The sequence below is a fragment of the Trichechus manatus genome, unplaced genomic scaffold (assembly GCF_000243295.1).
Source record: "Trichechus manatus latirostris isolate Lorelei unplaced genomic scaffold, TriManLat1.0 scaffold00028, whole genome shotgun sequence".
Classification (NCBI taxonomy): domain Eukaryota; kingdom Metazoa; phylum Chordata; class Mammalia; order Sirenia; family Trichechidae; genus Trichechus; species Trichechus manatus.
In genome coordinates, this window is record NW_004443964.1 from 15,831,295 (window position 1) to 15,858,569 (window position 27,275).

Consider the following 27,275-nt stretch of genomic DNA (forward strand, 5'->3'; position numbering starts at 1 on the left):
TTAGGAGTGTTCTTGATAAAGCAGCAAACTTCATTCATTTTTATTAACTCTCTACCTTTAAAAGTATGCTTCTTAAATACCCTGGGTGACGGTTTTCTTGAGAAAAAGCACTTGTACGATTATTCAAATTGCAATCTAAACTACTGCTTTTTCATAGAATACTATTTTTACTTTCTTAGAAATGCACAAAGTCAGCCTGTCACATCAAGGACAGCAACTGACAATTTATTGTCAATGATAAAATTCAAACTATTGGGCAAAAAGTAAAATATTGGAAAACTTGTATCTATACAGTGAGCTTGACAGCTTCCCGATACTTAAAGGTGTTTATGATGAGACTGGTGGTGACATTAATAAATGTGATTTTTAAAATACTGTACACTGAAATTTATCAGTATTTGAAGAGCTGCAAACCTCAGTGAACTAATATTTTCCGAAAGTCCATGTATGTTACAAAATTATGCACTAGTAAAGATTCATTCAAAGTGCAAGACAAACTAATGGGCTGTAATGTAACAAAAAGGTCATTGACATGGTTTCAGATTCCACACTGCAACAAATCTACCAATTGCCTGGTTTGGTGTGGTACCAAATAAGAGTATCTACAATTACATGAAAAGGCTATTAAAATAACATTTCCTTTCCAACTACATATCTGTATGACTGAATTTTCTTTATATACTTCAAACAAAATAATATAACAGATTTGCAAAAATATAAAAACATGGCACTCTTCTCACTTGATATTTTTGCTTTGGAAAATAGTTATTTTCATAAAAAATTATTTACATTAAAAGTAATGGGTTTATTATTGTAATTTTTAAAAGAATTATTTTTTAATTATCAGCTTTAAATATTGATAGCTTGCATAAAAATTACTGACAGTTTAAAAAAATCTCTGAGATCTTCAATGAAATATGCATCAGGCTATTCACTGAAGCATTATCTATAACAGCAAAGAACTGGAAGCAATCCAAATGTCCATCAGTAGGAGACTGGTTAGATAAACTATGATGTAACTATGATGAAAGTACTATGTAGCTGTAAAGGAATGAGGAAGATTTCTATCTACTGCTGTGGAGTGATAACAATATGTTTAATATGCTATCTTTTATCTAAGAAAGGGAAGACTACGTAAAAATGTACATCTGTATGTAATCCTTAATATTTTCAAAAAAAAACAATGGAAAGATAAACCAAAAAATAATAATAATGGCTATATATGGAGAAGGGGTGAACTAGGGGTAGGGAACAAGAATTTGGAAACTTGACTTCTCTGAATATTGCTTGTTTTATAATTTAGACTTTGGGACCGTGTATTAATAAATGCTTCTTAAAAAACAGTAGTATAATTTAACAAGGCAATCCATAAAAATTACAAACAAATAGAAACGAGTGAACCCAAATGATTATCAAAAGGGTGCTATATCCATACATAGAAAAATTATTTCAAAAGTCTTTAAAATCCAGTATTTTAACCATATGTATCTATGGGATACGCCTTAGGAGGTAACACGCCACAAAGATATCTTAAAGTGCACTTCATAGCATTATTGTTAATTTAATATTGGTTTTATTATTATGAAACTATCATATACACACACCTGTATAAACATATACACATACGGATAAATCAAATAAGTGATTCTGTTAAAGATATTCATTACGAACCATGACGTTTATTGTAAAAGACATAAACACTAAAAACACTGTAATCCTTCATTGACTTGGAAATATCAGTATGAACTCATGATTTATTTTTCTCTTAAAAAAAAAAAAAAAGTATTCCCAGCTCTGCTTAGTGAAAAGGTAGCGACCACCAGTGGCAATGGATCTCTCAGAAATAACTGACTCTTAGTCTGCGGCAGAAAATGTACAAGATGAACCAGGTATATCTTGTCATGCCTACAAGCAAGGAAGCTACCAAAGATTACTACAGTAATGTCGAAAGAATACAAGCACCAACATGAAGAGACTCCCCAATGGCCAAAGATAACATAATGTATTAAAAAGTATAACTATAATGAATTGAAAACTCACATATATAATCATACTTGATTTACACTGATATTCAAAAAGAAAAGAGAGGGAAAATCCCCAACAGTCACCTTTGGGGCCAGCTAAGGTACCAACTCATTACTCTAAAAAATGACTAAGAAAACGCACGAACTAAGCATTTATCCTGCCTTTTCTACATAGACTATATTTTAGATAATCAAACAGCTGATGAGGAAATTTTCTCCTTTATAGATTAAAATAAAAACAGAAGAAATTGAAAGAATTTTAAAACAACCCTTTGCAATCTAAAATGAAACAATGGATCTAAGCAACAATCATCAATAGCTGCTAAAGTCTGAAAGGCTGTTGGGAACTTTTAAAGTCCATGGATCATACGGACATCCCCTGACCCCAACATCCAGTGATCAACTTAACATCACTAAAAGTGGGAGAACAGATATGATGCTCATCTTCTAATATATATATATATATAACCCATTGCCGTCAAGTTGATTCTGACTCATAGCGACTCTACAGGACAGAGTAGAACTGCCCCGTATGGTTTCCAAGGAGTGGCTGGTGGATTCAAACTACCAACCTTTTGGTTGGCAGCCAAGCTCTTAACCATTATGCCAACAGGGCTCCATATAAACATACATATTTATTAAAAATGAGATCATATCATACAGTTTGGTAATTTTTTCATTAAAATATCATGGATATCTTTTCATGTCGTTAAAACTCTTCTACTGCATCTTATTTAAAACCCTGTCATTACTAAATTATGTTTGTAATTTCTTTGGTGATGTTATGTTTTTTTCACGAATGGAATGCATGCTGAATCACTGAGTGGTAGTAATTTTTTGTTATGTAAGATGGATTTTTACAAATATTATGTGGTACCCATATGTAGCAGTGGGCCCTAGAGGTAGGATGGATGGAATGAGGCAGGGAAAAAAATTGTTTTATCTTAGCCATTTTATTTTATTGAGTGAAACTTTTGAAAACATGGGGTAACAAATAAAGGCACCCTGCACTGGCTGTACATAATTGGTGTTTCAGACTGCTTCTTCTAAACGCTGTATTCTCTGCATCGCCTTCTCGTTTCCTTGACAGGTAAATGCTTATGGAAGATCACATCATGGAGGATCATTACATATTATCACAAAACAGAGGATAATTACACAATACTAAGAATCATGGCCTAGCCAAGCTGACACGACATAACCATCATAGTCAGCAGAACCAGGATAATGTCAAAACAATATGAGAATATATAAGGGGAGACAATGCATAATTCCAGGCCCCTGTAAAAATTAAAAAGCCCCAAAAGGAAGTGCTGTTGTGGGAACTTTACTACTGCGATACATTACTTCTTACTGGAAAACAATTACTTACCCAGCTCATATACCAGAAGATAGGTCCTTGATGACTGCATGAAATGTACATGCACATACAGCGCATCAAGGATGCTACAATGTGTGCTTACACTGTATTGCGCCTGAAGATAACTTATTCACTTGACTATTACCTAACCCCAAAAACCGCACCTTCCCAACAACACACAGAAAACAGTAAATATACTTACAAGCCTTTATCTCGCTGTACAGAAGCCCAAAGACAAAATTTTACACAAGCACACCTCCAGGATGCACCATCACATACAAAAACGTCTCAACCCAGCAATATGGTGCCAATGAACTTCCTTCTGTTTTACACAGTTATGTAAGTCCCTGCTCTGATGACAGCAAGTAACATAAGTGGCAAAAAAGCCTCCCAAGAAATCCCTGAGGTGGAAAATGTCAGTGGTACCTACATGTACCAGTAGTAGTGAAAGAGTTAATAGCTGCATCTTCATCATTTAGTCAAACTAGGAGTAGCAAATTCCAACACCTGCAGAGCCAGGTCTATAACCTAAAGGTGTAAAGGAGACCAGGCATTAGAGAAGAGGGAGCTGTGCTGTGACGAACTAGAGAATACACGCCTGGCACTCAAACTAGTCAAATTCAATTTTCTAAAAACCACTGAATGAGCCAAACAAAACAAAACTGGACCATTAGTTTGTATCCTTTGAGTTAAACAATATTTATTCCTGAGTCATTTAGGTTGTCATAATTTTTCACAATTATGCAAGTTTAATGGTCTAAAAGATCACTAAATCCCACTGCTTTACATCTCTTTCAACTAGATAAACTCTCATAACGTGAAGGTTGCTGGTTCATTAGCAAAATCGATTTTTTGGAGAAGCTTGCATTTTTCCCTTAATACAAAAAATATGTGTCAGGCCTGAATTTGTATGATCCAAGCAGAGGCACTGACATTGACCTAAAAAAGAAATGTCAAGGATATGCAAAGATTCTGGGGGCCAAAACTAGGTCTTACTCACTTTATACAGTGCACAGCACGTAAAAGCCCTCAATAAATATTTGATGAAAGAATTAAAATGTTGAATGTTGAATAAATGCTATATATTTTTTTTTAATTTAACTTTTCCAAGACTTGAAGAAGAAAGTTTTGTCTATAGAACAGACTTGGACTCTACTAACTTCTTTCAATTGAACTACCCATAAGGTTATCATCTTATGTTTAAAGCACTGAGCTAGAGCTTCGTAGAGAGGTACAGTTACCCAGAAAGAAAGAAACTAGGAAGGAGGAAGGAAAGGAATATCACTGTAGAATTAAAAACAACCAACATTAACAAGCCAGACAATGTGTGATGGATAAACTATAGTTTGAACAGTAATGTCACTGGGTTCATAAGATAAATTATAAAATAATATTTTTTTAAAAGCATGATTCCCGTTAATGGTGGAGATTGACTCAAAGCTTCACTAAAACAATAATAGATGAATAAAAAAGAAATCCAACAATCAAGACCAGACGACTGGCTGTCAATAGAGAGCACGTTTTGGGACTACATGGAGACTAGATAAAGGAACCATGTCTGTGGAATAAGGATGGAGTTACAGCTACACACCCAAGATAAGCCTCAAACTACCCTGCAGAATTCCTGAGGCTTGGACTCAGAAGCACTAGATATAATGGAAGGTGAAAGGAAGATGAAGGGATAAAATTTAGAGAGATGAACTGAAAGTCTGTATAAGGAACAGCAGGCTTCAGTGGAATTCAGCCAGCCAGGTATCTGCAATACAGGCAAAAAATAAACAGACAAAAACCTGAGAAAACAGAAAGGCTCCAGAGAGATTCAAGCTTTAAGAGGTTCCCAGGGAAAAGGCTGGTGCTCCACCCAATCAAAGTGAAACCTGCTAGTCAGCAAGTCCTGCCACATACACACAACTCCTAAGTTGCTTTTTAGTGAAGTTTTTAGTGACAAAGATAATCAAGGGCCACCACACATTAAAGGTAAGTCTCCAGGATAAAAGATAAACAGGAAAAAAGAGAGGCCAAGAGAAATAAAAATAATGTTTTAAATGTTTAAAAAAGATTGTTTTAATATGTGTACTGACTATTTAATGAGAAAATATTTGTTCTGTAAACCTTCACCTGAAGTACAATAAAAAAAATTTTTTTTTAAATATTGTTTTAGTTCTTACTAAAAATCTAAAATAAAACCAAATGACAAAACTTCTAATTGGTATTCTCTCAGAAAAGACATTGTATTCATAAAAGAAAAACAAGATACTATGAAAAAGGAAAAATCTGAAAATAAAGAATTTCTGAAAATTAAAAATGCGAGAGTTCAAATACAAAATACAATAGAATGGTATGAAGATAAAATCAAGGAAATCTTTTTCAAAGTAGGAAAAAAATACAAAGATATGAAAATATGAGAGGAAAAATGAGATATGGAGAATCCTAGAGGTCTAACATCTTATCAAAAGAAGTTCTGGAAAGTGAGAAGAGAGAAAAGAGACAGTAGGAAATTACAAAATAAATAAATAAACAATAATAATAATAATATAAGACAATTTCACAGAGCTGGAAGATAAGAGTCTCTCTCTAGAGCAGCACTGTCCAGAAGACCCTTCTGTGATGATGGAGACGGTCTGTCTCTGTGCTGTTCAATAAGGTAGCCATTAGCCACATGTGGCTATTGGGCATTTGAAATGTGACTAGTTGGCTGAGGAACTGAATTTTCAATTTTATTTAATTTCAATTAATGTAAATTTAAATAGCTACCTGTGCCTATTGGGTTACTTTATTGGACAGAGTAGATTTAGATTCTAGATTGAAAAGCTGTATCAAGTGCCAAGTCAATAAACGAAGAAAAACCTACATATGGGCATATTACTGTAAACTTGCAAAAAAAAAAAAAAAAAAAAAAACCCAAAAATACAAATAAACCCAAAGGAAAAAATCCTAAAGCATTCTGGGGTAGAGGGGTGAGTCATCTCCAAAAGAATGAATCAAAATGACCCCAGATCTTTCATCTAAAACACTTGATACCAGAAGACATTTTTTTTTTTTTGGACTGAAAATTATTATTTTTTTTTTTTTAAATATTTTATTGTACTTCAGGTGAAGGCTTACAGAACAGATAGTTTCTCATGTAACAGTAACACACATGCTGTTTTATGACATTGGTTAACAACCCCACAACATTTTACCCCCTCCCTTCTTGACCTTTTTTTTTTTTTTTTGGTGAAAATACACATAGCCAAAGATACGCCATTTCAAAAATTTTTTTTACATACACATTTAAGTGACGTTGGCTACGCTCTTCTAATTGTGCTGTTATTCTCACTTAAGATGAAGGCTTACAGGACAAAATAGTCTCCCATTTAACAGTTACTACAAATGTTGCCCTATGACAATGGTTAACAATCTCACAACACATCAACAATATCCTTACTCTACTTTGTGTTCCCTATCATCAGCTTCCTACTCCCCTTCTGCCTTTTGGGTCTTGTCACTGGACTCCTGTACCTCGTTACTCTCATGGTTTTACTGGGCTGTCCACTCGCAGGCTGATCAGTGAACCTCGAAGGTAACTTTACCACTGAGCTAAAAGGGTGTCTGGGGGCCATACTCTCAGGGTTTCTCCAGTCTCCTTTAGGCCAGTAAATCTGGTCTCTTTTTTTTTTTTTTTTTGTGAGTTAGAATTATGCTCTACATCCTTCTCCAGCTCTGTCCAGAACCCTCTGTTGTGATCCTGGTCGGAGCTGGACTGAAAATTATTTTCAATTTAAATTCTATACCCAGACAACCACTGTCAATCACACACATGAGGGCAGAATAAAGGTATTTTCAAATATGCAAGTTCTATCTCCTCAAGCCATTTCTTACAAAGCTATTTGTTTCCTTGATTTCAAACACTCCCACATTCTCAAGGGTTCTACTCTTGCAATTATTTCCTTTCTCTCCTACATCATCAATCTACCTCTCAAGTGGATTATCCCACTGACACACAAGAATGATTTTAACATAACCAAATAACATCAAACCAACAAAACGTCAAACCTCCCTTGACTCCTCATCTCTTTCCTCTATTCTTTCACAGCATAACCCCTAAAAAAGAATCATCTTAGTCACTTTTTCCACTTGCTACCCTCTGAATTTCTCCTTAATCTGTCCCAATTGTTCTTAACAAGGTGACCAATAACCACTGATTATTGCCAAATCCTGACTTACTTGAGCTCTCATCTGCATCTGATATAACTGACCACTTTCTCTTCCTGAAAAATTTCTTCTCTAGGCATCTGTGACAACTCACTAACCTCATTTTCCCATTTTTCTTACCACACACTCCTTCTCCATCTACTTTGCTGACTCTTCTCCTCTACGAGAATGCCTCAAGGTTTTGCCAAGGCTGACTTCTCTTCTTTACCTATGATCTCTCCCTAGATAATTGCATTTAGTGATATGACGTGAAATGCCATCTATGGACAAATTCATATCTCCAGTCCAGACCTCTCCCCTGAGTTCCAGACTCCAGCATTCAACTGTCCAGTTGATACCTCCAGCTGGATGTCGAATAGGTACCTCAAACCTAGCATGTGCAAAATAAAATACTGATCCCCCATACTCTCTGCAAATGTGCTCCTTTACCCAAGACATCCTCATCTTAGTAAATGGCACCACCACTTAGGCAGCTGGCTCAGGCCCAAAGCCTAGGTCCTGTTCTTACTTCCTATCCTGCCCTCACAAATCTCATCTAATCCATCAGGCACTCCTGTAGGTTCTACCTACAAAGTAAATCCTGGATTTATTTACTTCTCACCATTTATATTGCTACACTATAGCCCAAGCTACCATCATCTTCTTGCCTAGATAACTACAATATTCCTCACTATTATTTTACATTATTTAAAAATAATTATTTAAAAAGTAAAATGCATTATTTTAACAGAATTTTTAAAAGAACTTTAACATTTCAAATTAAGATTCAATCATGAAGCAAAAATTTCTCTCGATTTGCAAAACTATGACACATTTATATCTGGGTTTTGTTACCATTTTTCTTCAAAGAGAGGTATACTGAAATGAATGTAACTCTGTAGGAAAGTTGATTAAAACCAATTTAGGTCTAGATAAAGAAAAAATACCACTTGAAGCATCTCACAAGCAAGAGTCCTTACAATCTGCAGATAGTATTTTCCCACCAAGCAATGTTATTTTCCTACACATAAACACGAGGTAATGCAGGAGATACCAGAATGAATGCACATATTATATCTAAGAGGGAAATGCCAGATTCACTGCCATGACATTTTGAGCTACCTTGAATCTATTTGGCTCTCATTTACTCTTCTTGAATATTTTTAAACAGTCAAGTTATCAATTATAGAACACAACACTTCTTACAATGAGAAAATGTCAGTTTGGGTAGGAAATAAAGTAGCTCACAGTAGAAGTTTATCTTCAATTCATAACTTTGTGTTTTCTCTGAAGAATCATAATTATCACAATTAAATACATTTCTCAGCTTTTTTTTTTTTTTTTTTTAGTAATGCTTGAGAATTCTAAGGGCCACGGCTTTAGCTGCATTAAAGGTAAGAAGGAAAACTTACAGAGTTAGCCTTTTATATATATATAATTATTTTATTTTTGTTACTATGGAGTTAAGTTTTAATCATCTAAATGAAAATACTCTAAAAATTAAAAGTAGCAAAAATTTTAATGGAATAGGATGAAGAATCAATTAAGAGTGACTTGATCTAGTAAAAAGAAAACTTTGATGGAGTGGGGTAGCTGGGCATAGCAATTGGGAAAAAAATTGTTTCAAGTTTTCCCCAACAAATTAATGCCCCTCTATAAATCAATCACACATTCATATCTATGTACAAAAGAGTAAAAGGCTAAATGTTATAATAGCCATCTTTGTACAGTGAAATTATATTTAACTTCTGTATTTGCTGTGCTGACCACATATTTCATTTGTCAAAAGAAATACCAAAGTTATTACGAAAAAGGAAAACCTAGTGAAACATAATATGAAAAACCATCTCTATTCAAGTTAACTGTTGAGCTAACATCTAGGTGTTTTCATCCCACATGAAATTAATCTGCCTAGGTTTCTAGCAATAAAAGAATTCACAGCAGGGAAGGAAATAAGACATGTTTCCATATTGTTTATATTACAGAGATTATTGTAAAGGCTGAAAATAAACAGCAAGCACATAAACGATTTATTCTGTGAGATGATTCATATAAAATCATTTTGTACAATGTTACTGACAAAAGTTATCCTAATGCACTGAAAACTTCAAAGCTTGCAATGTGGTAAAAATAATATCTTCCTTGTCAAAGTATTTTTTCAGTGTTGCTAGTGAGTCATCATTTGTGAATCTCATGCATCAATATAAAGGCAACCAAGTGTTTTTGTAAAAGTGATTTCACTATAAGAACCCAATGACAGATTAAAGGTACTTATTCATACATTCATAGCTAAAAGGTGGTACCAAATATTAAGAGCACCAGGGCACAAACAACTTAAATTCCAAAATTAAGAACCATATAAATAGATCAATGATTAAAGTACATTATTCAGTATTAATTATTATTTAGTAAAGTACAAACCTTTATAAAACCTTACAAAAACTTTGGCACAGAAGTTTTCCCCACATACTATAAACTCACCTGGCTGGCTAAATCGAAATATCACAAGTGACATCAGCAAAACTGGCAGAGTAAGAAAGTCCAAAGTCCATCTCCCCATAAAATCAATCAAAAAAAAAAAAAAAAAAAATCCAGCAGAAACTGACAAAATCAACTTTTTTGGAATTCTGGAAACTAAACAAAACTTTGCAGCAATCGAGAACTCTTATTCAAGGAAAACCAGGTGAATAACAGTATGAACAGTAAGCTCTGTGGTATTTTAACCTGATGCTATCCCCTGCTCCCCAACTCAGTGGTAGCCTTGAAAATAGGAGCCCACATTCACGGTAATGGAAGTAGAACAGACCTCATTCTCAGGAGCAGAATGGGCCTCATTCTCAATGGATTGTAATTATCTGTTTTGCCCTGTCTGGTGGCTCCCTGGAAGTCCAGCTCAAAAGACTTGCCTTATCTCACCTAAGCTAGAAGCTGTAGAGTGCTAAAGTGGCGACTGCACAAGAGGTGGGGAAAGGGTGGCGGCGGGGGGGAGGGGCACGGACAGGCATTTCTCAAAAACTTTTACAGATGTCCAGTTTATCAACAAAAAACTATAAGGCATGCAAAAAAACAAAAGTATGGTCCATACACAGAGGGAGGGAAAGCTATCAATAGAACCTATCCTTGAGGAAGCCCAGATATTGGACTTACTAGACAAATGACTTTAAATCAGCTACTTTAAATACATTCAAAGAACTAAAGGAAACCATGTCTAACAAAATTAAAGGAAACTATGGGAATGATGTCTCAACAGAGAGAAAAATATCAATAAAGAGATAGAAATTACAATAAGGTACCAAATAGAAATTCCGAAGTTGAAAAGTACAATGACTGAAATGAAAATTCACTAGAGGGTTTCCACAGCAGATTTAAGCAGGCTGAAGTAAAAATCAGCAAACCTGGAGATTAGTCAATTGAGATTAGCTAGTCTGAGGGACAGGAAGAAAAAAAGAAGAAGAAAAATGAATACAGCCCCAGAGTTCCATAAAGCACCATCAAGCATACCAACATACACAGAAGGAGAGAAGAAACAGAATGTGCAGAAGCAGTATTTAAAGAAATAATAGTCAAAAACTTCCCAAATGTGATGAAAAACATTAATCTACACATCTAAGAAGCACAAAAAATTCCAAACAGGATAAACTCAAAGAGATCCACACCAAGACACATAATAATCATTTAACTATAAAAGAAAAGGAATCTTTAAAGCTATCTTAAGAAAGAAGTAACTCATTGCATAAAAGGGACCATCAGCAGTATTAACAGCTGGTTTCTTAAGAGAAACCATGGAGGCCAAAAGGCAGTGGGATGACATATTTAAAACGCTAAAAGAAAAATAAACTGTCAACCAAGCATCAGAGACAAGGCTGAAAATCAGACTGAGTGACAGATGGAAGGAGAGACAATTAAAAAATGGCAGAAACACAGAATCATGGATAGCCTGCATCCTGCTAGCTGAACCTACACAGCATGGACCTACTGAGACAAGCAAGCAGAATTCCCAGCCAAAACCCACCCCAGCTGGTGTAGCTAAGCAGAAGTGACTCTGCACATACATCCAGAATCAGTGAGGAGTGCTTCCAGCCCTGCAAAAGTTAAGTGTACGCACCCAACCCACCACACACACCCCAGCCCACCCCCTTGCCAGAGCTCCATAGGCCCAAGCAGCACTCCCACACCCTCACCCATTCCTTCTCCCCACTTGTGACACCAGTCCGGCAGCATTCAGTACCATCATGCCTGCTAAGCCTGGAGCTCATGGCTCCAATCCAGAGGCAGCAGCACCTTAGCTCTTTGCTCAGCCACCAAAGCTGGGAGTCCACGGATTTGCAGTGCCCTTCGCTCCCTTCGAACACCTGTGCCAGCGCCTTGCCGGTTGAGCTGGCACAGCACAACCATCTTGGGACAAGGAGGGCAGCATTCCCAGCTGAAGCCCACTTCATCTGCAGCAGCTAAGCAGGAGCTGCAGACTTGTGGAATTCAACACTGACCCACCCCCTAAGCCAGTAGCTCTTCGCCCAGTCCAAGGTACCTGCCCCTTCGTCCAGCCACTGGCGCAAGGTGCCCACAGACTTGTAGTGCTTTCTGCCCAGTCCAGTTACCTGAACCAGTGCCCTGCTGGCCGACACTGCACAGTGCAGCCATACTGAGCAAAGCAAGTAGCATTCTCAGCTGAAACCCACTCTACCTAATGCAGACAAGCAGAAGAGACTCTGCACTCACACCCAGAGTCAGACAGGAGTGGTTCATGCCCTGCAAAAGTTAACTACACCCACCCTACTCACCACACACAAACCAGCCCCCATGCCACAGGGCCACAGGCCTGAGGAATGCTCCCACCCTACTCGTCCATACCCTCTCCCGGCTCCTCACAGCTGCAGACTTGTGGCATTCACCCCTGCCCTGGCCCTTAACACAGAAGCTAAATCACCCATGTAGGAGGACTGAGGGCTGGTGGTACCACCTACTCCATCCAGCTGCCCACGCTGGGGGCCTGAGGACCAGTGGTGCCCCCAATTCCCCCAGCAAATGGCACCAGGCAACTGAGGAACAACTGCACAACCTACATCACAACGTGCTCCAGCAGACAGGGGTACACATTCAAACTAGACACCAATGGGCCGGCGATATCCCCCTGCTTTGTCCGCCACATCACCACCCCCTGCAACTGGAGGTTTGTGCCTACCCTGAACACCCCCATGCAGCCCTGCCAGCCTGGACTATCAGTGAGAGTCTCCACACCACACACCTGGTGACAGACAACCTGGGAACCTTCACCCTGACCAAATGGCAAGCAGCAGAGTGCACAAACAACAACCAACCCAACAACCAAGGAGAACACCCCCTGCACCCATAGCCAAGTGAACAGCACAACAGATACATCATCTTACCGAAAGTGCCACCTACATCTGCAGCAGCCCTGCAAGAACAGCAAACATGGACCTATGCTCACACATCAATTCACTGCTTCACCCACCCGGAGACAGGAGGTGACAGCTTCACTGCAACCAGATTACTGACCAGAGTAGCACACACACCCAGCCAGCCTACTTGGATATATCAAAACAAAACAAAAATTGAGGACACAACAAATATACAATAAATAAAGATGGCTCCAGCAAGCAACCAAAAAAAAAAAAAGAACCAGAAAACCTTCCAGAGGAAGATAAGGCAATGGAACTACCTGATAAAGAATTCAAAAGACTAATATACAGAGCTCTCCAAGAGATCAGGGAAAACACAGACAAAACCAAGGAAAATACAGACAAAGCAACAGAATTTAGGAAAACAATACAAGAACAAAATGACAGAATAAACAGGCTGTTAGAAATCATACAAAAAATGCAATTAGAAATCCAAGAATAACAATAAAATTTCAGAATTAGACAACTCAATAGAAGGACACAGGAGCAGAATTCAGGCAATGGAAGACAGAATTCATAAAACTGAAGACAAACCTCTTGATGCCAATTTGACTGAAGAAAAATCAGAAAAAAGAATGAAGAAACTCTAAGAATTATGTGGGACACTATCAAAAGGAAAAACTTACATGTGATTGGAGTTCCCGTACAGGAAGGACAATGAAAAACACAGAGAGAACTGCTGAAGATTTGCTGGCAAAAAAAAAATCCCTAATATCATGAAAAGACAAGAAGATATTCATCCAAGAAGCTCAATGAACCCCATACAGAATACACACCAAAACAAAGTCACCAAGACATACCATAATCAAACTTGCCAAAATGAAGGACAAAGAAAGAATCCTGAGAGCAGCTAGGGAAAAACAAAAAGTCACATACCAAAGAGAACCAATAAGACTAAATGCTGATTACTCAGTAGAAACCATGCAGTCAAGAAGGCAATGGGATGACATATACAAAAGCCTTGAAGGAAAAAAATTGCCAGCCAAGAATTACATATCTAGCAAAATTCTCTCTCAAATATGATGGTGAAATTAGGACACTTCCAGATAAACAGAAATTAAAGGAATTTGTAAAGATCAGACCAAAATTACAAGAAATATTAAAGGGAGTCCTCCGGTTACAGAACCGACAACAATCCAAGATTAGGATACAGGACAGATCAAACCGGACACCAATCCAGACAGGGAATTCTCAAAAATAAAACAAACCTAAAAGACTGAAAATAGGGAACCAGGAACATCAATATGTAAACAATAAAAATGTCCAAAAAAAGAAAGATAATAAACAGTGTAGTTATAGAACTTTCATATGGAGAGGAAGTCAAGGTGATATCAAGAAATTAAAGACTGGTTTAAACTTCGGAAAATAAAGGTAACCGCAAAGGAAGCTAACAAACTTATCCATCAAAATAAAAAAGAAGAAAAATATAAAGACTCACTGAACACAAAATCAATAATAACCAAAAAAAAAAAAAGAAAGAAAAAAAGAAAAGAAAACCCATAAATAAAAAGAATTCAGCACAGAAAATTAAGCGGAACAAAGAAATGGTCAACACTATTAAAAGAAAACAACAAAATGACAGTAATAAACTCATACCTATCAATAATTACACTGAATGTAAATGGCTTAAATGCACCAGTAAAGAGACAGAGAGTGGCAGAATGGTTAAAAAAACATGATCCATCTATATGTTGTCTACAAGAGATACAACTTAAACACAAGGACATAAACAAATTAAAACTCAAAGGATGGAAAAAAAATACCAAGCAAACAATAACCAAAAAAAAAAAAAAAAAAAGGAGTGGCAATGTTAATCTCTGATAAAATAGACTTTAAATCAAAATCCACCATAACGGACAAGGAAAGATAGTATATAATGATTAAGGGTCAATACACCAGGAGAACACAACCATAATAAATACATACACACCCAATGACACAGCTCCAAAATACACAAAACAAACTCTAACGGCATTGAAAAGAGAAATAGAGAGTTCCACAATAATAGTAAGAGACTTCAACACACCACTTTTGGTGAAGGACAGAACATCTAGAAAGAAACTCAATAAAGATACAGAAGATCTAAATGCCACAATCAACCAACTCGACCTCATACACATATACAGAACACTCTTCCCAACAGCAGCCAAGTATACATTCTTTTCCAATGCACATGGAACATTCTCCAGAATAGACCACATTTTAGACCACAAAGCAACCCTCAACAAAACCCAAGACACTGAAATAACACAAAGCGTTTTCTCTGATCATAACGCCAGAAAAGTAGAAATCAATAACAGGAATAGCAAGGAAAAAAATCAAATACATGGAAACTGAACAACACCTTGCTTAAAACTACTGGGTAATAGGAAGAAATGAAAGATGGAATTAAAAAAAAATCAAAGACTCAAATGAGAATGAAGACACATCTTACCAAAACCTTTGGGATACAGCAAAAGCAGTGCTTAGAGGTCAATTTATAGCAATAAATGCACATATCAAAGAAGAAGAAAGGGCCAAAATCAAAACATTAACCCTACAATTCAAACAAACAAAGAGAGCAAAAGAAGCCTACAGTCACCAGAAGAAAGGAAATAATAAAGATTAGAGCAGAAATAAATGAAATAGAGAACAGAAAAACAATAGAAAGAATCATTAAGACCAGAAGTTGGTTCTTGGAAAGGATCAACAAAATCAACAAACCACTGGACAAATTAACAAAAGAAAAACAGGAGAGGAAGCAAATAACCTGAATAAGAAATGAGATGAGTGATATCACAACAGAATCAACTGAAATAAAAAGGATCATAACAGAGTACTACGAATAAATGTACTCCCAACAAATTTGAAAATCTGGAGGAAATGGACACAAATTTCTAGAAACACATTACCTACCTACACTAACACAAACTGATGAATCTCTAAGAAGAGATTGAAGAGGTAATAAAAAAATTTCCCAACAAAAAAAAGCCCTGACCTGGATGGCTTCACTGAAGAATTCTACCAAACTTTCAGAAGAGCTCACACCAGTACTACTCAAACTATTTCAGAGCATAGAAAAGGAATACCCATGAACTCATTCTATGAAGCCAACATAACCCTGATACCAAAGCCAGGCAAAGATGCCACAAAAAAAGAAAACTACAAACCAATATCTCTCATGAACACAGACATAAAAATTCTCAACAAAATTCTAGCCAATAGAATTCAATAACATACTAAAAAAATAACACATCACGATCAAGTGGAATTCATACCAGGTATGCAAGGATGTTTCAGCATTAGCAAATCAATCAACATAACCCACTACATAAATAAAACAAAAGAAGAGAATCACATGATTATCTCAATCGATGCAGAAAACGGACATGACAAAGTCCAAGACCCATTCTTGATCAAAACTCTCAGCAAAATAGGAATAGAAGGGAAATTACTCAACATAATAAAAGGCATTTATATAAAACCAACAGCCAACATCATTCCCAATGGAGAGAGACTGAAAGCATTTCCCTTGATAACGGGAAACAGACGAGGATGCTCTTTATCACCACCTTCATTTGACATTGTGCTGGAAGTCCTAGCTAGAGCAGTAAAGCAAAAAATAAATAAATTAATAAAAGAAATAAACGGCATCCAACTTGGTATGGAAGAGGTAAAACTATCCCTATCTGCAGATGATATGATCCTATACATAGAAAACCCTAAAGAATCCACAAGAAAGCTACTGGAATTAATAGAAGGTTTCATCAAAGTAGCGATACAAGATTAACATACAAAAATCAGTTGGATTCCTCTACACCGACAAAGAGAACTTCTAAAGGGAAATCGGGAAATCAGTACCATTTACAATACCCCCTTAAAGCTAAAATACTTAGGAATAAATCTAACCAGGGACGTAAAAGACCTATACAAAGAAAACTACAAAACATTACTGCAAAAAAAACTAAAAGAGATCTACCTAAATGGAAAAACATACCAGGCTCATAGATAGAGACAACTCAACATTGTGAAAATGTCAATACTACCCAAAGCAATCTACAGACAAAATGCAATCCTGATCCAAATTCCAACAGCATTCATTAATGAGATGGAGAAAATAATCATCAACTTTATAAGGAAATGGAAGAGGTCCTGGGTAAGTAAAGCATTATTGAAGAAGAAGAACAAAGTGGGAAGTCTCACACTACCTGATCTTAGAACCTACCTTACAGTCACGGTAGTCAAAACAGCCTGGTACTGGTACAACAACAGATGCACAGATCCACAGACACATAGCTGATTATTTGACAAAGGGCCAGGTCCATAAAATGGGGACAAGACAGTCTCTTTAACAAACAGTGCTGGTATAACTGGATGTCCATATGTGAAAAAATGAAACAGGATCCATACCTCACACCATACACAAAAGCTAACACAAAATGGATCAAGGACCTAAATATAAAACCCAAAACAATAAAAATCATAGAAGAAAAAATAGAGACAATGCTAGGAGTCCTAATACATGGCATAAACACAATACAAACTACAACTAAAAAAACACAAACACCAAGAAGACAAACTTGAAAACTTGATAACTAGGAACTCCTAAAAATCAAACACTCATGCTCATCAAAAGACTTCACCAAAAGAGTAAACAGAGAACCTACAACCGGGAAAAAATTTTTGGCTGTGACATATCTGACAAGGGTCTAACCTCTAAAATCTATAAAATACTTCAACACTTCAACCACAAAAAGACAAATAATTCAATTAAAAAATGGGCAGAGGATATGAACAGATACTTCACCAATGAAGACATTCAGGTGGCTAACTGACACATGAGGAAATGCTCGTGATCACTAGCCATTAGAGAAATGCAAATCAAAACTACAATGAGAGACCACTTCACCCTGACAATGCTAACACTAAATAAAAAAACAGAAAATAATAAATGTTAGAGAGGTTGCGGGGAGATTGGAACTCTTAGGCACTGCTGGTAGGAACATAAAATGGTAAAACCACTATGGAAAAAAATATGGCACCTCCTTAAAAAGCTATGTATGTTGTATGATCCAACAATCCCATTACTAGGAATATATCCTAGAGAAATAAGAACTGTCACACAAATAGACATAGGCACACTCATGTTCACTGCAGCACTATTCATAATAGAAAAAATATGAAAAAAACTTGTGTCCATCAACAGATAAATGGATAAACAAATTATGGTACATACACACAATGGAATATTACACAACGATAGAGAACAATGATGAATCGGCAAAACATCTCACAACATGGATGAATCTGGGGGACATCATGCTGAGTGAAATAAGTCAATCACAAAAGGACAAATATTGTATGAAACCACTATTACAAAAACTCAAGAAAAGGTTTCCACACAGAAAAAAAACGATCTTCGATGGTTATGAGGGAGTGGGGACAGTAGATAGTAGACAAGTGTCAAGTTTGGTGAAGGGAAAGACAACACACAGTATAGGGGAAGTCAGCACAACTTGACCAAGGCAAAGTCATAGAAGCTTCCTAGACACATTCAAACACCTTGAGGAACACAGTTGCTGGGGCTGAGGGCTGGGGACCATAGTCTCCAGGGACATCTAGATCAACTGGCACAACAGTTCATAAAGAAAATGTTTCTACATCCTACTTTGGTGAGTAGCATCTGGGGTCTTAGAAGCTTGTGAGCAGTCATCTAAGATACATCTACTGGTCCCATCTTGTCCAGAGCAACGAGAATGAAGAAAACCAAAGACACAAGGAAAATATTAGCCCAAAGGACTAAAGGACCTCATTAACCACAACATCTACCAGCATGAACCCAGAAGAACTAGAAGGTGCCCAGCTACCACTACCGACTGCTCTGACAGTGACCGCAATAGAGAGTCTTAGACAGAGCAGGAGAAAAACGTGGAATAAAGTTCAAATTCCAAAAAAGACCGGACTTACTGGTCTGACAGAGACTACAGGAACCCCTGAGACTATGGCCCCTGGACACCCTGTTAACTCAGAACTGAAGCCACTCCGGAAGCCCACTTTTTAGACAAAGATTATATAGGCCTATAAAACAAACAATAACACATGTGAGGAACACGCTTCTTAATTCAAACATACGAGACCAAACGGGCAACTCCTGCCGAACAGCAAGATGAGAAGGCAGGAAGGGACAAGAAAACTGGATGAATGGACACGGGGAATCCAGAGTGGAAAGGGGAGGAGTGCTGTCACATTGCGGGGATTGCAACCAATGTTGCAACATAATTTGTGTATAAAATTTTTAATGAGAAACTAACCCGCACTGTAAACTTTGACCTAAAGCACAATAAAATTGTGAAAATAAAAAAAAAGACTTATATACAAAGCAATAAAAATAAAAGAGTCTTAATGTATTTTTGCTTTATAACTCCTCTTTTTGTTTCCTATGTGATTTAAAAGACAACTGCATAAAACAGTAATTATAAATCTATGTTGACGGGCACACAATGTATAAACATATAATCTGTGACACTAAAAGCATAAAGGTGGAGAGTGAAATCATATAGGAGCGCAGTTTTTATATATTATTGAAATTAAGTTGGTATTCATCTGAACTAGATTGTTATAAATTAAAACGTTAATTGTAATCCCCGGGGCAACCACTAACAAAATAACTAAAAAAAATGTATTAAAATAAATGGCAAGGAAATTAAAATAGTACAACAGAAAAAGGAAATAAAAGATTTGAACAACACTATAAACTTATAAGTTCACTATGAGTTGAAATCGACTCAACGGCAATGGGTTTGGTTTCATAAACTTATTAGACGTAACAGATATCTACAGAACACTCTTCTCAAGGGCACCTGGAACATTCTCCACAACAGATTATATGCTAGGCCACAAAACAAGTCTCAGTAAGTTTAAAAAGACTGAAATCATACAAAGCATGTTCTATGACAACAATGGAATGAAATTAGAAATCATAACAGGAGTAAACTTGAAAAACCCTATATACTTGCTTTTCTCGAATTTTGCCAGATATGTACCCTAAATAGTATATTAAAGGTTCTAGCCAGGTCAGTTAGGTAAGAAAAAGAAATAAAAGGCATCCAGATTGGAAATGAAAAGGTAAAACTATGTGTATTTGCAGATGACATACTCTTCTAAACAGGCAGTCCAAGGAATAAAACAACTATTAGCACTAATAAAGAGTTCAGCAAGATTGCTGAAACACAATCAATATACAATCAACTGTATTTCTATACATTAGCAATAAATGATCAGAAAAGGAAATTAAGAAAACAATTCCACTTATAATAACATCGAAAGGAATAAAATGCTTAAGACTTAATATTGTTAAGATGGTAATATTTCCCAAATTGATATACAGATTTAAACAATTGCTATCAAAATTCCAGCTTGCTTTTTTTTTTGCACAAACTGAGAAACTGATCCTAAAATTCATATGGAAATTCAAGGGACTCAGAATAGGCAAAACAATCTTGAAAAAGAAGGACCAAGTAGGAGGACTCACACTTCCAATTCTGAACCTTACTATAAAGCTACAGTAATAGAACTGCCCCATAGGGTTTCCAAGAAGCGGCTGGTGGATTCGAACTACAGACCTTTTGGTTAGCAGCCGAGCTCTTAACCACTGTGCCATCAGGGCTCCAAGACAGTGCAGTACTGGCATAAGGACAGACATGTAGACCAATGGAATAGAAATGAGTATAGAAATAAACCTATACATCCATGGCCAACTGATTTTCAACAAAAATGCCAACACCACTCAATAGGAAAAGAATAGTCTGTTCAACAAACGGTGCTAAAACAACTGGATTTCCACATGCAAAAGAATGAAGCTGGACCCATACCTCATACCATATACAAAAATTAATTCGAAATGGATCAACGACCCTTATATAAGAGCTAAAACCATAACACTCTTAGAAGAAAGCATAGGGGTAAATCTTTTTGACCTAATATTTGGCAACGGTTTCTTAAATATAACACAAAAAGCACAAGTAAAAAATATATATACACATAAGTTGGATTGCATCAAAATTAAAAAATTTATGCAGGAAAGGACACAATCAAGAAAGTGAAAAAATGACACACAGAATTGAGAAAAGTATTTGAAAATCATATATCTGGTAGGGGTCTAGTATCCAGAATACATTAAGAACTCCTATGACTCAAAAACAAAAATACATCTCAGCTTGAAAACGGGCAAAAGAGTTAAATAGACATTTCTCCAAAGAAGACATATAAATGGCCAATAAGTGTGAAAAGCTGCTAGACATCATTAGTAGTAAGGGAAATGCAAAGCAAAATCACAACAAAATTCTACTTCACACCCACTAGAATGGCTATTTTTTAAAAAATGCCAGGTATGTAGACAAACTGGAAGCTTCCTATATTAGGGGTGGGAAGCTAAAATAGTACAGGCACTATAGAACACAGTTTGACAGTTCCTCAAAAAGTGAAACATAAAGTTACCATATGATCCAGGAATTCAACTCCTAAGTATATACCCAAGAGAACTGAAAATATATGTTTACATAAAAACTTGTGCACAAATGTTCATAGCAGTATTATTCATAATAGCCAAAAAGTGGAAACAACCCAAATGTCCATCAATTGATAACTATACAAAATGTGGTACATCCATTCAGTAGAATATAATTCAGCCATAAAAAGGAATGTTACAATACAGATGAACACTAAAAACAACATGCTAAGTTAAAGAAGCCAAACACAAAAGGCCACAAAGTGTATGACTTCATTTACATAAAATTTTATGTGAAACGTCTCCAAAGAGACAGAAAATAGATTAGTTGTTGCTAGGGACTTAGGGTAGAGGAGACTGGGGAAATGACTTAATGGGTTCAGGGTTTGTTTAGAGCAATCAAAAGTAGTGATGGTTGCACAACATTGTGACTATACTAAAAACCACTGAATTCTACACTTTAAAATGATTGATTAATTTTATCTTAAATAGCTAGCTAGCTAGCTAGAGACAGATACATACGTACAGAAAACATTTGTTGTTGTTTTGTTGTTAGGCACCGTCCAGTCAGTTCCAACTCGCAGTGCTCCTATGCACAACAGAACTAAACACTGCCTGGTCCTGCACCATCCTCACAATCACTGCTATGTTTGAGCTCACTGTTGCAGCCACTGTGTCCATCTATCTCACTGAGGGTCTTCCTCTTTCTCACTGACTCTCTACTTTACCAAGCACGATGTCCTTCTCCAGGGACTGGTCCCTCCTGATAAAATGTCCAAAGTACGTGAGACAAAGTCTCATCATTCCCCCCTTCTAAGGAGCATTCTGGCTGTACTTCTTCCAAGACAGATTTGTTCATTCCTCTAATAGTCCATGGTATATTCAATAATCTTCGCCAGCACCATAATTCAAAGGCATCAATTCTTCTTTGGTCTTCCTTATTCATTACCCAGCTTTCACATGCATATGAGGCAACAGAAAATACCATGACTTGGGTCAGGTGCACCTTAGTCCTCAAGTGACATCTTTGCTTTTTTAACACTCTAAAGATATCTTTTGCAGCAGATTTGCCCAATGCTATACATCATTTGATTTCTTGACTGCTGCTTCCATGGGCGTTGACTGCGGATCCAAGTAAAATGAAATCCTTCACAACTTCAATGTACATCAAATATAAAACATAACTGAAAATTACAATACTTCTCAGTTGTAAAGCCATTCCATTATAAACTGAAATGTCAGATGTGTCAAGTCTTTGTAAAGTATGGTTCTGTTCCAAATTTCTAGATCCTCACAATATATATATACAGACACCAATTCATCTTTTATTATGCTTACAACTTATTTTAGGAGCCTAAGATAACAAATGAATTGTTTAACTGCAGTGCAGGGTATATTCAATATTCTTCATCCACACCATAATTCAAAGGCATCAGTTCTTCTGTCTTCTTTATTCATTGTCCAGCTTTTACATGCATCTGAGGCGACTGAAAATACTATAACTTGGGTCAGGCACACCTTAGTCCTCAAGGTGACATCTTTACTTTTTAACACTTTAAAGAGGTCTTTTGCAGCAGATTTGCCCAATGCAATACGTCATTTGATTTCCTGACTGCTGCTTCCATGGATGTTGATTGTGGATGCAAGTAAAAAGAAATCTTCAACAACTTCAGTATTTTCTTCATTTATCTTGATGTTCCTTATTGGTCCAGTTTTAAGGATGTTTGTTTTCTTTATGTTGAGGTGAAATCCATACTGAAGGCTGTGGTTTTTGATCTTCATCAGTAAGTGCTTCAAGTCCTCTTCACTTTCAGCAAGTAAGGTTGTGTCATCTGCATACTGCAGGTTGTTAATGACTCTTCCTCTAATCCTGATGTGGAATTTTCATCATATAGTCCAGCTTCTTGGATTATTTGCTCAGCATACAGATTTATAAGCATGGTGAAAGGGATACAACCCTGACACACACCTTTCCTGATTTTAAAACATGCAAAATTTTTTAAATTCTATATTGAACACCTGCAAATTCTGACATCTGGGAATCAAAATATCATTGTGTATCAATTGCCTCAAGTCTATAAAAGCCCCAGGATGCATGATAGGAGAAAGAGCATAGCACTTGGAATTGGCCACTGACTGAGAACAGTCAACATCTTTGAGAAGCTATAATTAATGAATATGTAATAAACAAATGTAACTTGAAGTAAAAAGATGAATCACTAAAAATCACTTCCCTCCATTAGAAAGGACAGCGCTGCTTGAATGAATAGCCTCATTAAGTCAGTCAGATATTAAATGTTCCAAAACAGCAATAAAAGGCTCTAAGAGGCTTCATGTTTCCACAATAATAACCATACTACAAAGTCTGAAATACCACAATAAGAGGGTGGAAATTCAAATGATTTCCAGGAAAGAATTATCTTTAAAAGACCTGAATTCAATAAGCTATGTCCACTAGTATTATCAAATCAATACGTATTGATTTTTCCCCTACAATCAACTAATCCCAAAATAAGAGAAGGAAAATAAGAAGAAAGACATTTACCTCTTCTAAGCTAGGGAGCGAAGAAGAAGATACTGTTCGAGATGATAATGGGTGAAATGGCTCTTGACCAACAGCATGTTGATGATTCTGTATTTGCACAAAAGGGTTTTGTGGTGGCCTGTGAGGCAATGGAGGTAGGCCATAGGGAAAGCCCGGCCCCATTAGATGATTCTGTTGTAAGTTAGCAAAAGTCCATGCTCCATCAGGTGCCAGGTACTTCAAGGGAGGAGGAGCAATGTGTTCAGATGGCAAAGAGAAAGGTGAGCTGAATATCTGGGGTGGTAGGCGCTGCGGAAATGCTGCTGCGTTGCTGGCTACTTCAACGTCTCTGTTGTTGTCATTAAAGTTACAAAAGTGGCTACTGTGGTCTGAATTGGATGGGGGTGATGGGACTGCTGGAGGGCTCCTAGTCTGAACTTGTCTATATTGCAAAAGTCTTGATTGAGGTGGTGGCATTTCAGCTAGTTCCCGTGTTTCACTTTGATCACGATTAGACAGTTCTCTGATTAAGTCTTGAAACCTACATAAAGATGATGAAATATGATGAGAAAACAAAAGAATGACTCCATCACATTAAAAAGAGCTTTGCTGGCTACACAGGTGATTTCTATAAGCAAAATCATCATACTTAATTAGAAACTAACATCAACTAATGGAGTTAATCTCAAACATAAGTATTAACGCTCAATAGATGCTGAACTGCAGACACTAAAGAAGTCCAAGCACCTGATCTTTTAAATAATTATATGATTTCTTTCTTTCTCCTTGGTATTAAAAACAACTGCCCTTCTCTCTACATGCCTTTGACAACTGGCAGTTATAAAAGGTCACAATAATGGCGGACCTTATTCAGAAGGGATTAGGAAACACTTCACAGCATTCACATGACACATAAAAACACAGGACCAAACACCCATAAGTACCTGTGGTTATAAGAAGGTAGAATTCTGAGCAACTTGGGGGAAAAATTTTTTTATGATAAATTTCTGATTTTTAACTACTATTTACTCGTGTCCTTATTTATTCTTTCTAAGTATTAATTCTTTCAATAAAAGTACCACTTTACTACTAAGTATGAAAAAAACACACACAGTACTTTCCATATTACTAAAGGGATGGCATGATTCTCTTGCAGAAGAGACCAAAAAACAAGGGACCGAGTTAATTTACATTCCCTAGATGGTCCATGACTTGATGTGTACAAGACTTGCTTCTAAATGAATCCTCTATACTTTAGAGTCCATCAAGGGAGCTTTGTAGCATATGCCTAAAAGGCCAGCATCCAGTTTCTTTGGGGCAATATTTCAACTATATTCAACAAACAGTAGGGGGTCATGTTTCAGAGGCTATTTTGTGACTGCTAAAATACCTTGAGTATGTTGTTTCTGCTTCATCTCCGGCACTGCTGGTGAGCTTCCAGTCTGCTCTCACTGGCGGTGGATGGAATCCAATGGGTGGCTGAGGGAGATGCTGGAGGTGATGGTGATGGTGTGGATATGGAATACTGCCCTGACTGAGATAAGCATTATGCTCGTTCCACTGCTGTAACCGTGCTTGCTGCTGCCTTAATGTTTCCAGAGCTACACTCCCATGTATACGATCTGCAAAAACATATGTGAAAAATTTAAGATTTTAGGCATTTGGGGTTTCAGGTTAGTTTTCTCAAGAGTTTGTACAACCAGAATTTTCTCCATAAGGACAAAGAAATGGATACAATTTGGTTTTGGGAGAAAGTAAATGTTTTCTAAATTTGTGAGAAACTAAAGTTAAGGTAATGATGATGAGTCTTCCTTACCCAGATAATAACGTAACCTGTCATCAGTTGGATACTTGATAGTATATAGCATTTGGAACTAGATTCTGATTATCAAACTAAATGGTTGATTTTTGTTGGCATTACTTTAATAAATGAGTCAATCCTGATCAAAATTAATATTGCATAGTACATGTCATTTGAATTGAACAACCTCTGAAATTTTCAGACTTAGCAGTGACTGTTGTGGAGAATGAAGGGAAAACTTACCTAAAGCCTCCCCTGTAGGTAATCCCGAGGAGTTCTCATCCATGAAATTATTCAGATGTGAAGGAAGAACGGGGCTGGGCTGTGCAATGGCTCTTAGGGGACTGTGGCCTTCTTGCAGCATGGGTGGGGGCTGCTGTTCAGGAATCGCAGCCTCGGCAGGAGACTGTGGTCGATGAGAAACTGCATTATTAAAAAAAGCATTGTTGGGCCCTGGCTGGTATGCAGGAGAGAGTTGAGGTGGTGGCTGCTGAGTCTGCTGATTCAGCTGATTCTGCTGCTGGACTACGTGATTTGGCTGGGGTGGCATCTGATTTGGTTGCTCAGGCAAATTATTCTGCTGCTGATTTAACAAACTGTGCTGCTGCGGAATTGGAAATGGTGGTCTTGGTAGCTGGGGAAGGGGATGAAAATGGCGGTTAGGAATTGCATACTGTGCATGGGGAGCAGGAAGAGGAAGATTTATGTGTCTTGGGTTGAGATTATCTTTGCGATGAAATTTGGTACTGGGATAAACACCTCCAGGACGTGATTCAGGACTTCTGTTGTGTGGATTTGATTCCAAATCAACCTAGAAAAACATAAGAAGTCTTTTTTAACTGCAGAAGATCCAAGTGTAGTGGCTTTCCATCTTTTTTCCACCCCTCACACTTCTAAAGAATAGATAAATTCTTATCAGTAACAGTAGGAGTGCTGGGGGCCCATACTGGCATGGAATAAGGTGATAAATATTTTTTACATTAAGAAAGATGAAACAGAAACAGAAAAAAAAATTAAGTTTGAATTGTAACAAAAGATACTGCCATTGTATTAGCATATTCATTTTAAATTCTTTAGAAACATTATTTTTAATTTCACACTTTCTTCCTTGGAAAGATAACCATTTCTATTTCCTTCTGATATAAATCATTAAAATGTGTTCTTCCCTTCTGATTTTATTGTTTTTATACATTTAATCTATTTCTCCAAATACATCCATATTAATAAAAAAATAAAAATAATATCACCTTTGTGTAAACAGTTTGTCAATTTTTACCATTACATACTGACAGTCAGTCTTTCAAGAAACATTTATTGAGGAACTTACTGAGGTACACCAAGGACATTGTGCCTAGTGCTAGAGATTTGAACACCAATAATAAGACTGAACCTATAACCTAAAGAGCTTAAAGCAGGGGTCGGCAAACTACAACCCCCAGGCCAAGTCTGGCCCAATGAATTTTTTAAATAAAGTTTTACTGGAATATA

The 27,275-nt window shown here is 36.7% G+C and overlaps 1 protein-coding gene across 7 annotated transcripts in view; it reads right to left on the reverse strand.

Moving 5' to 3' along the window:
* Nucleotides 1-27,275, reverse strand: part of HELZ (helicase with zinc finger) — a 188,621-nt gene that overhangs the window by 17,149 nt on the left and 144,197 nt on the right. For all 7 annotated transcript variants that reach the window (XM_023729303.1, XM_004374202.2, XM_012554956.2 and 4 more), the window contains 3 exons: nucleotides 26,031-26,598; nucleotides 25,377-25,608; nucleotides 24,008-24,527 (listed from right to left, as the gene is read on the reverse strand). In XM_023729303.1, coding sequence (XP_023585071.1) covers nucleotides 24,008-24,527; nucleotides 25,377-25,608; nucleotides 26,031-26,598 — 1,320 coding nt within the window. The remainder of the gene's footprint in view (nucleotides 1-24,007; nucleotides 24,528-25,376; nucleotides 25,609-26,030; nucleotides 26,599-27,275) is intronic.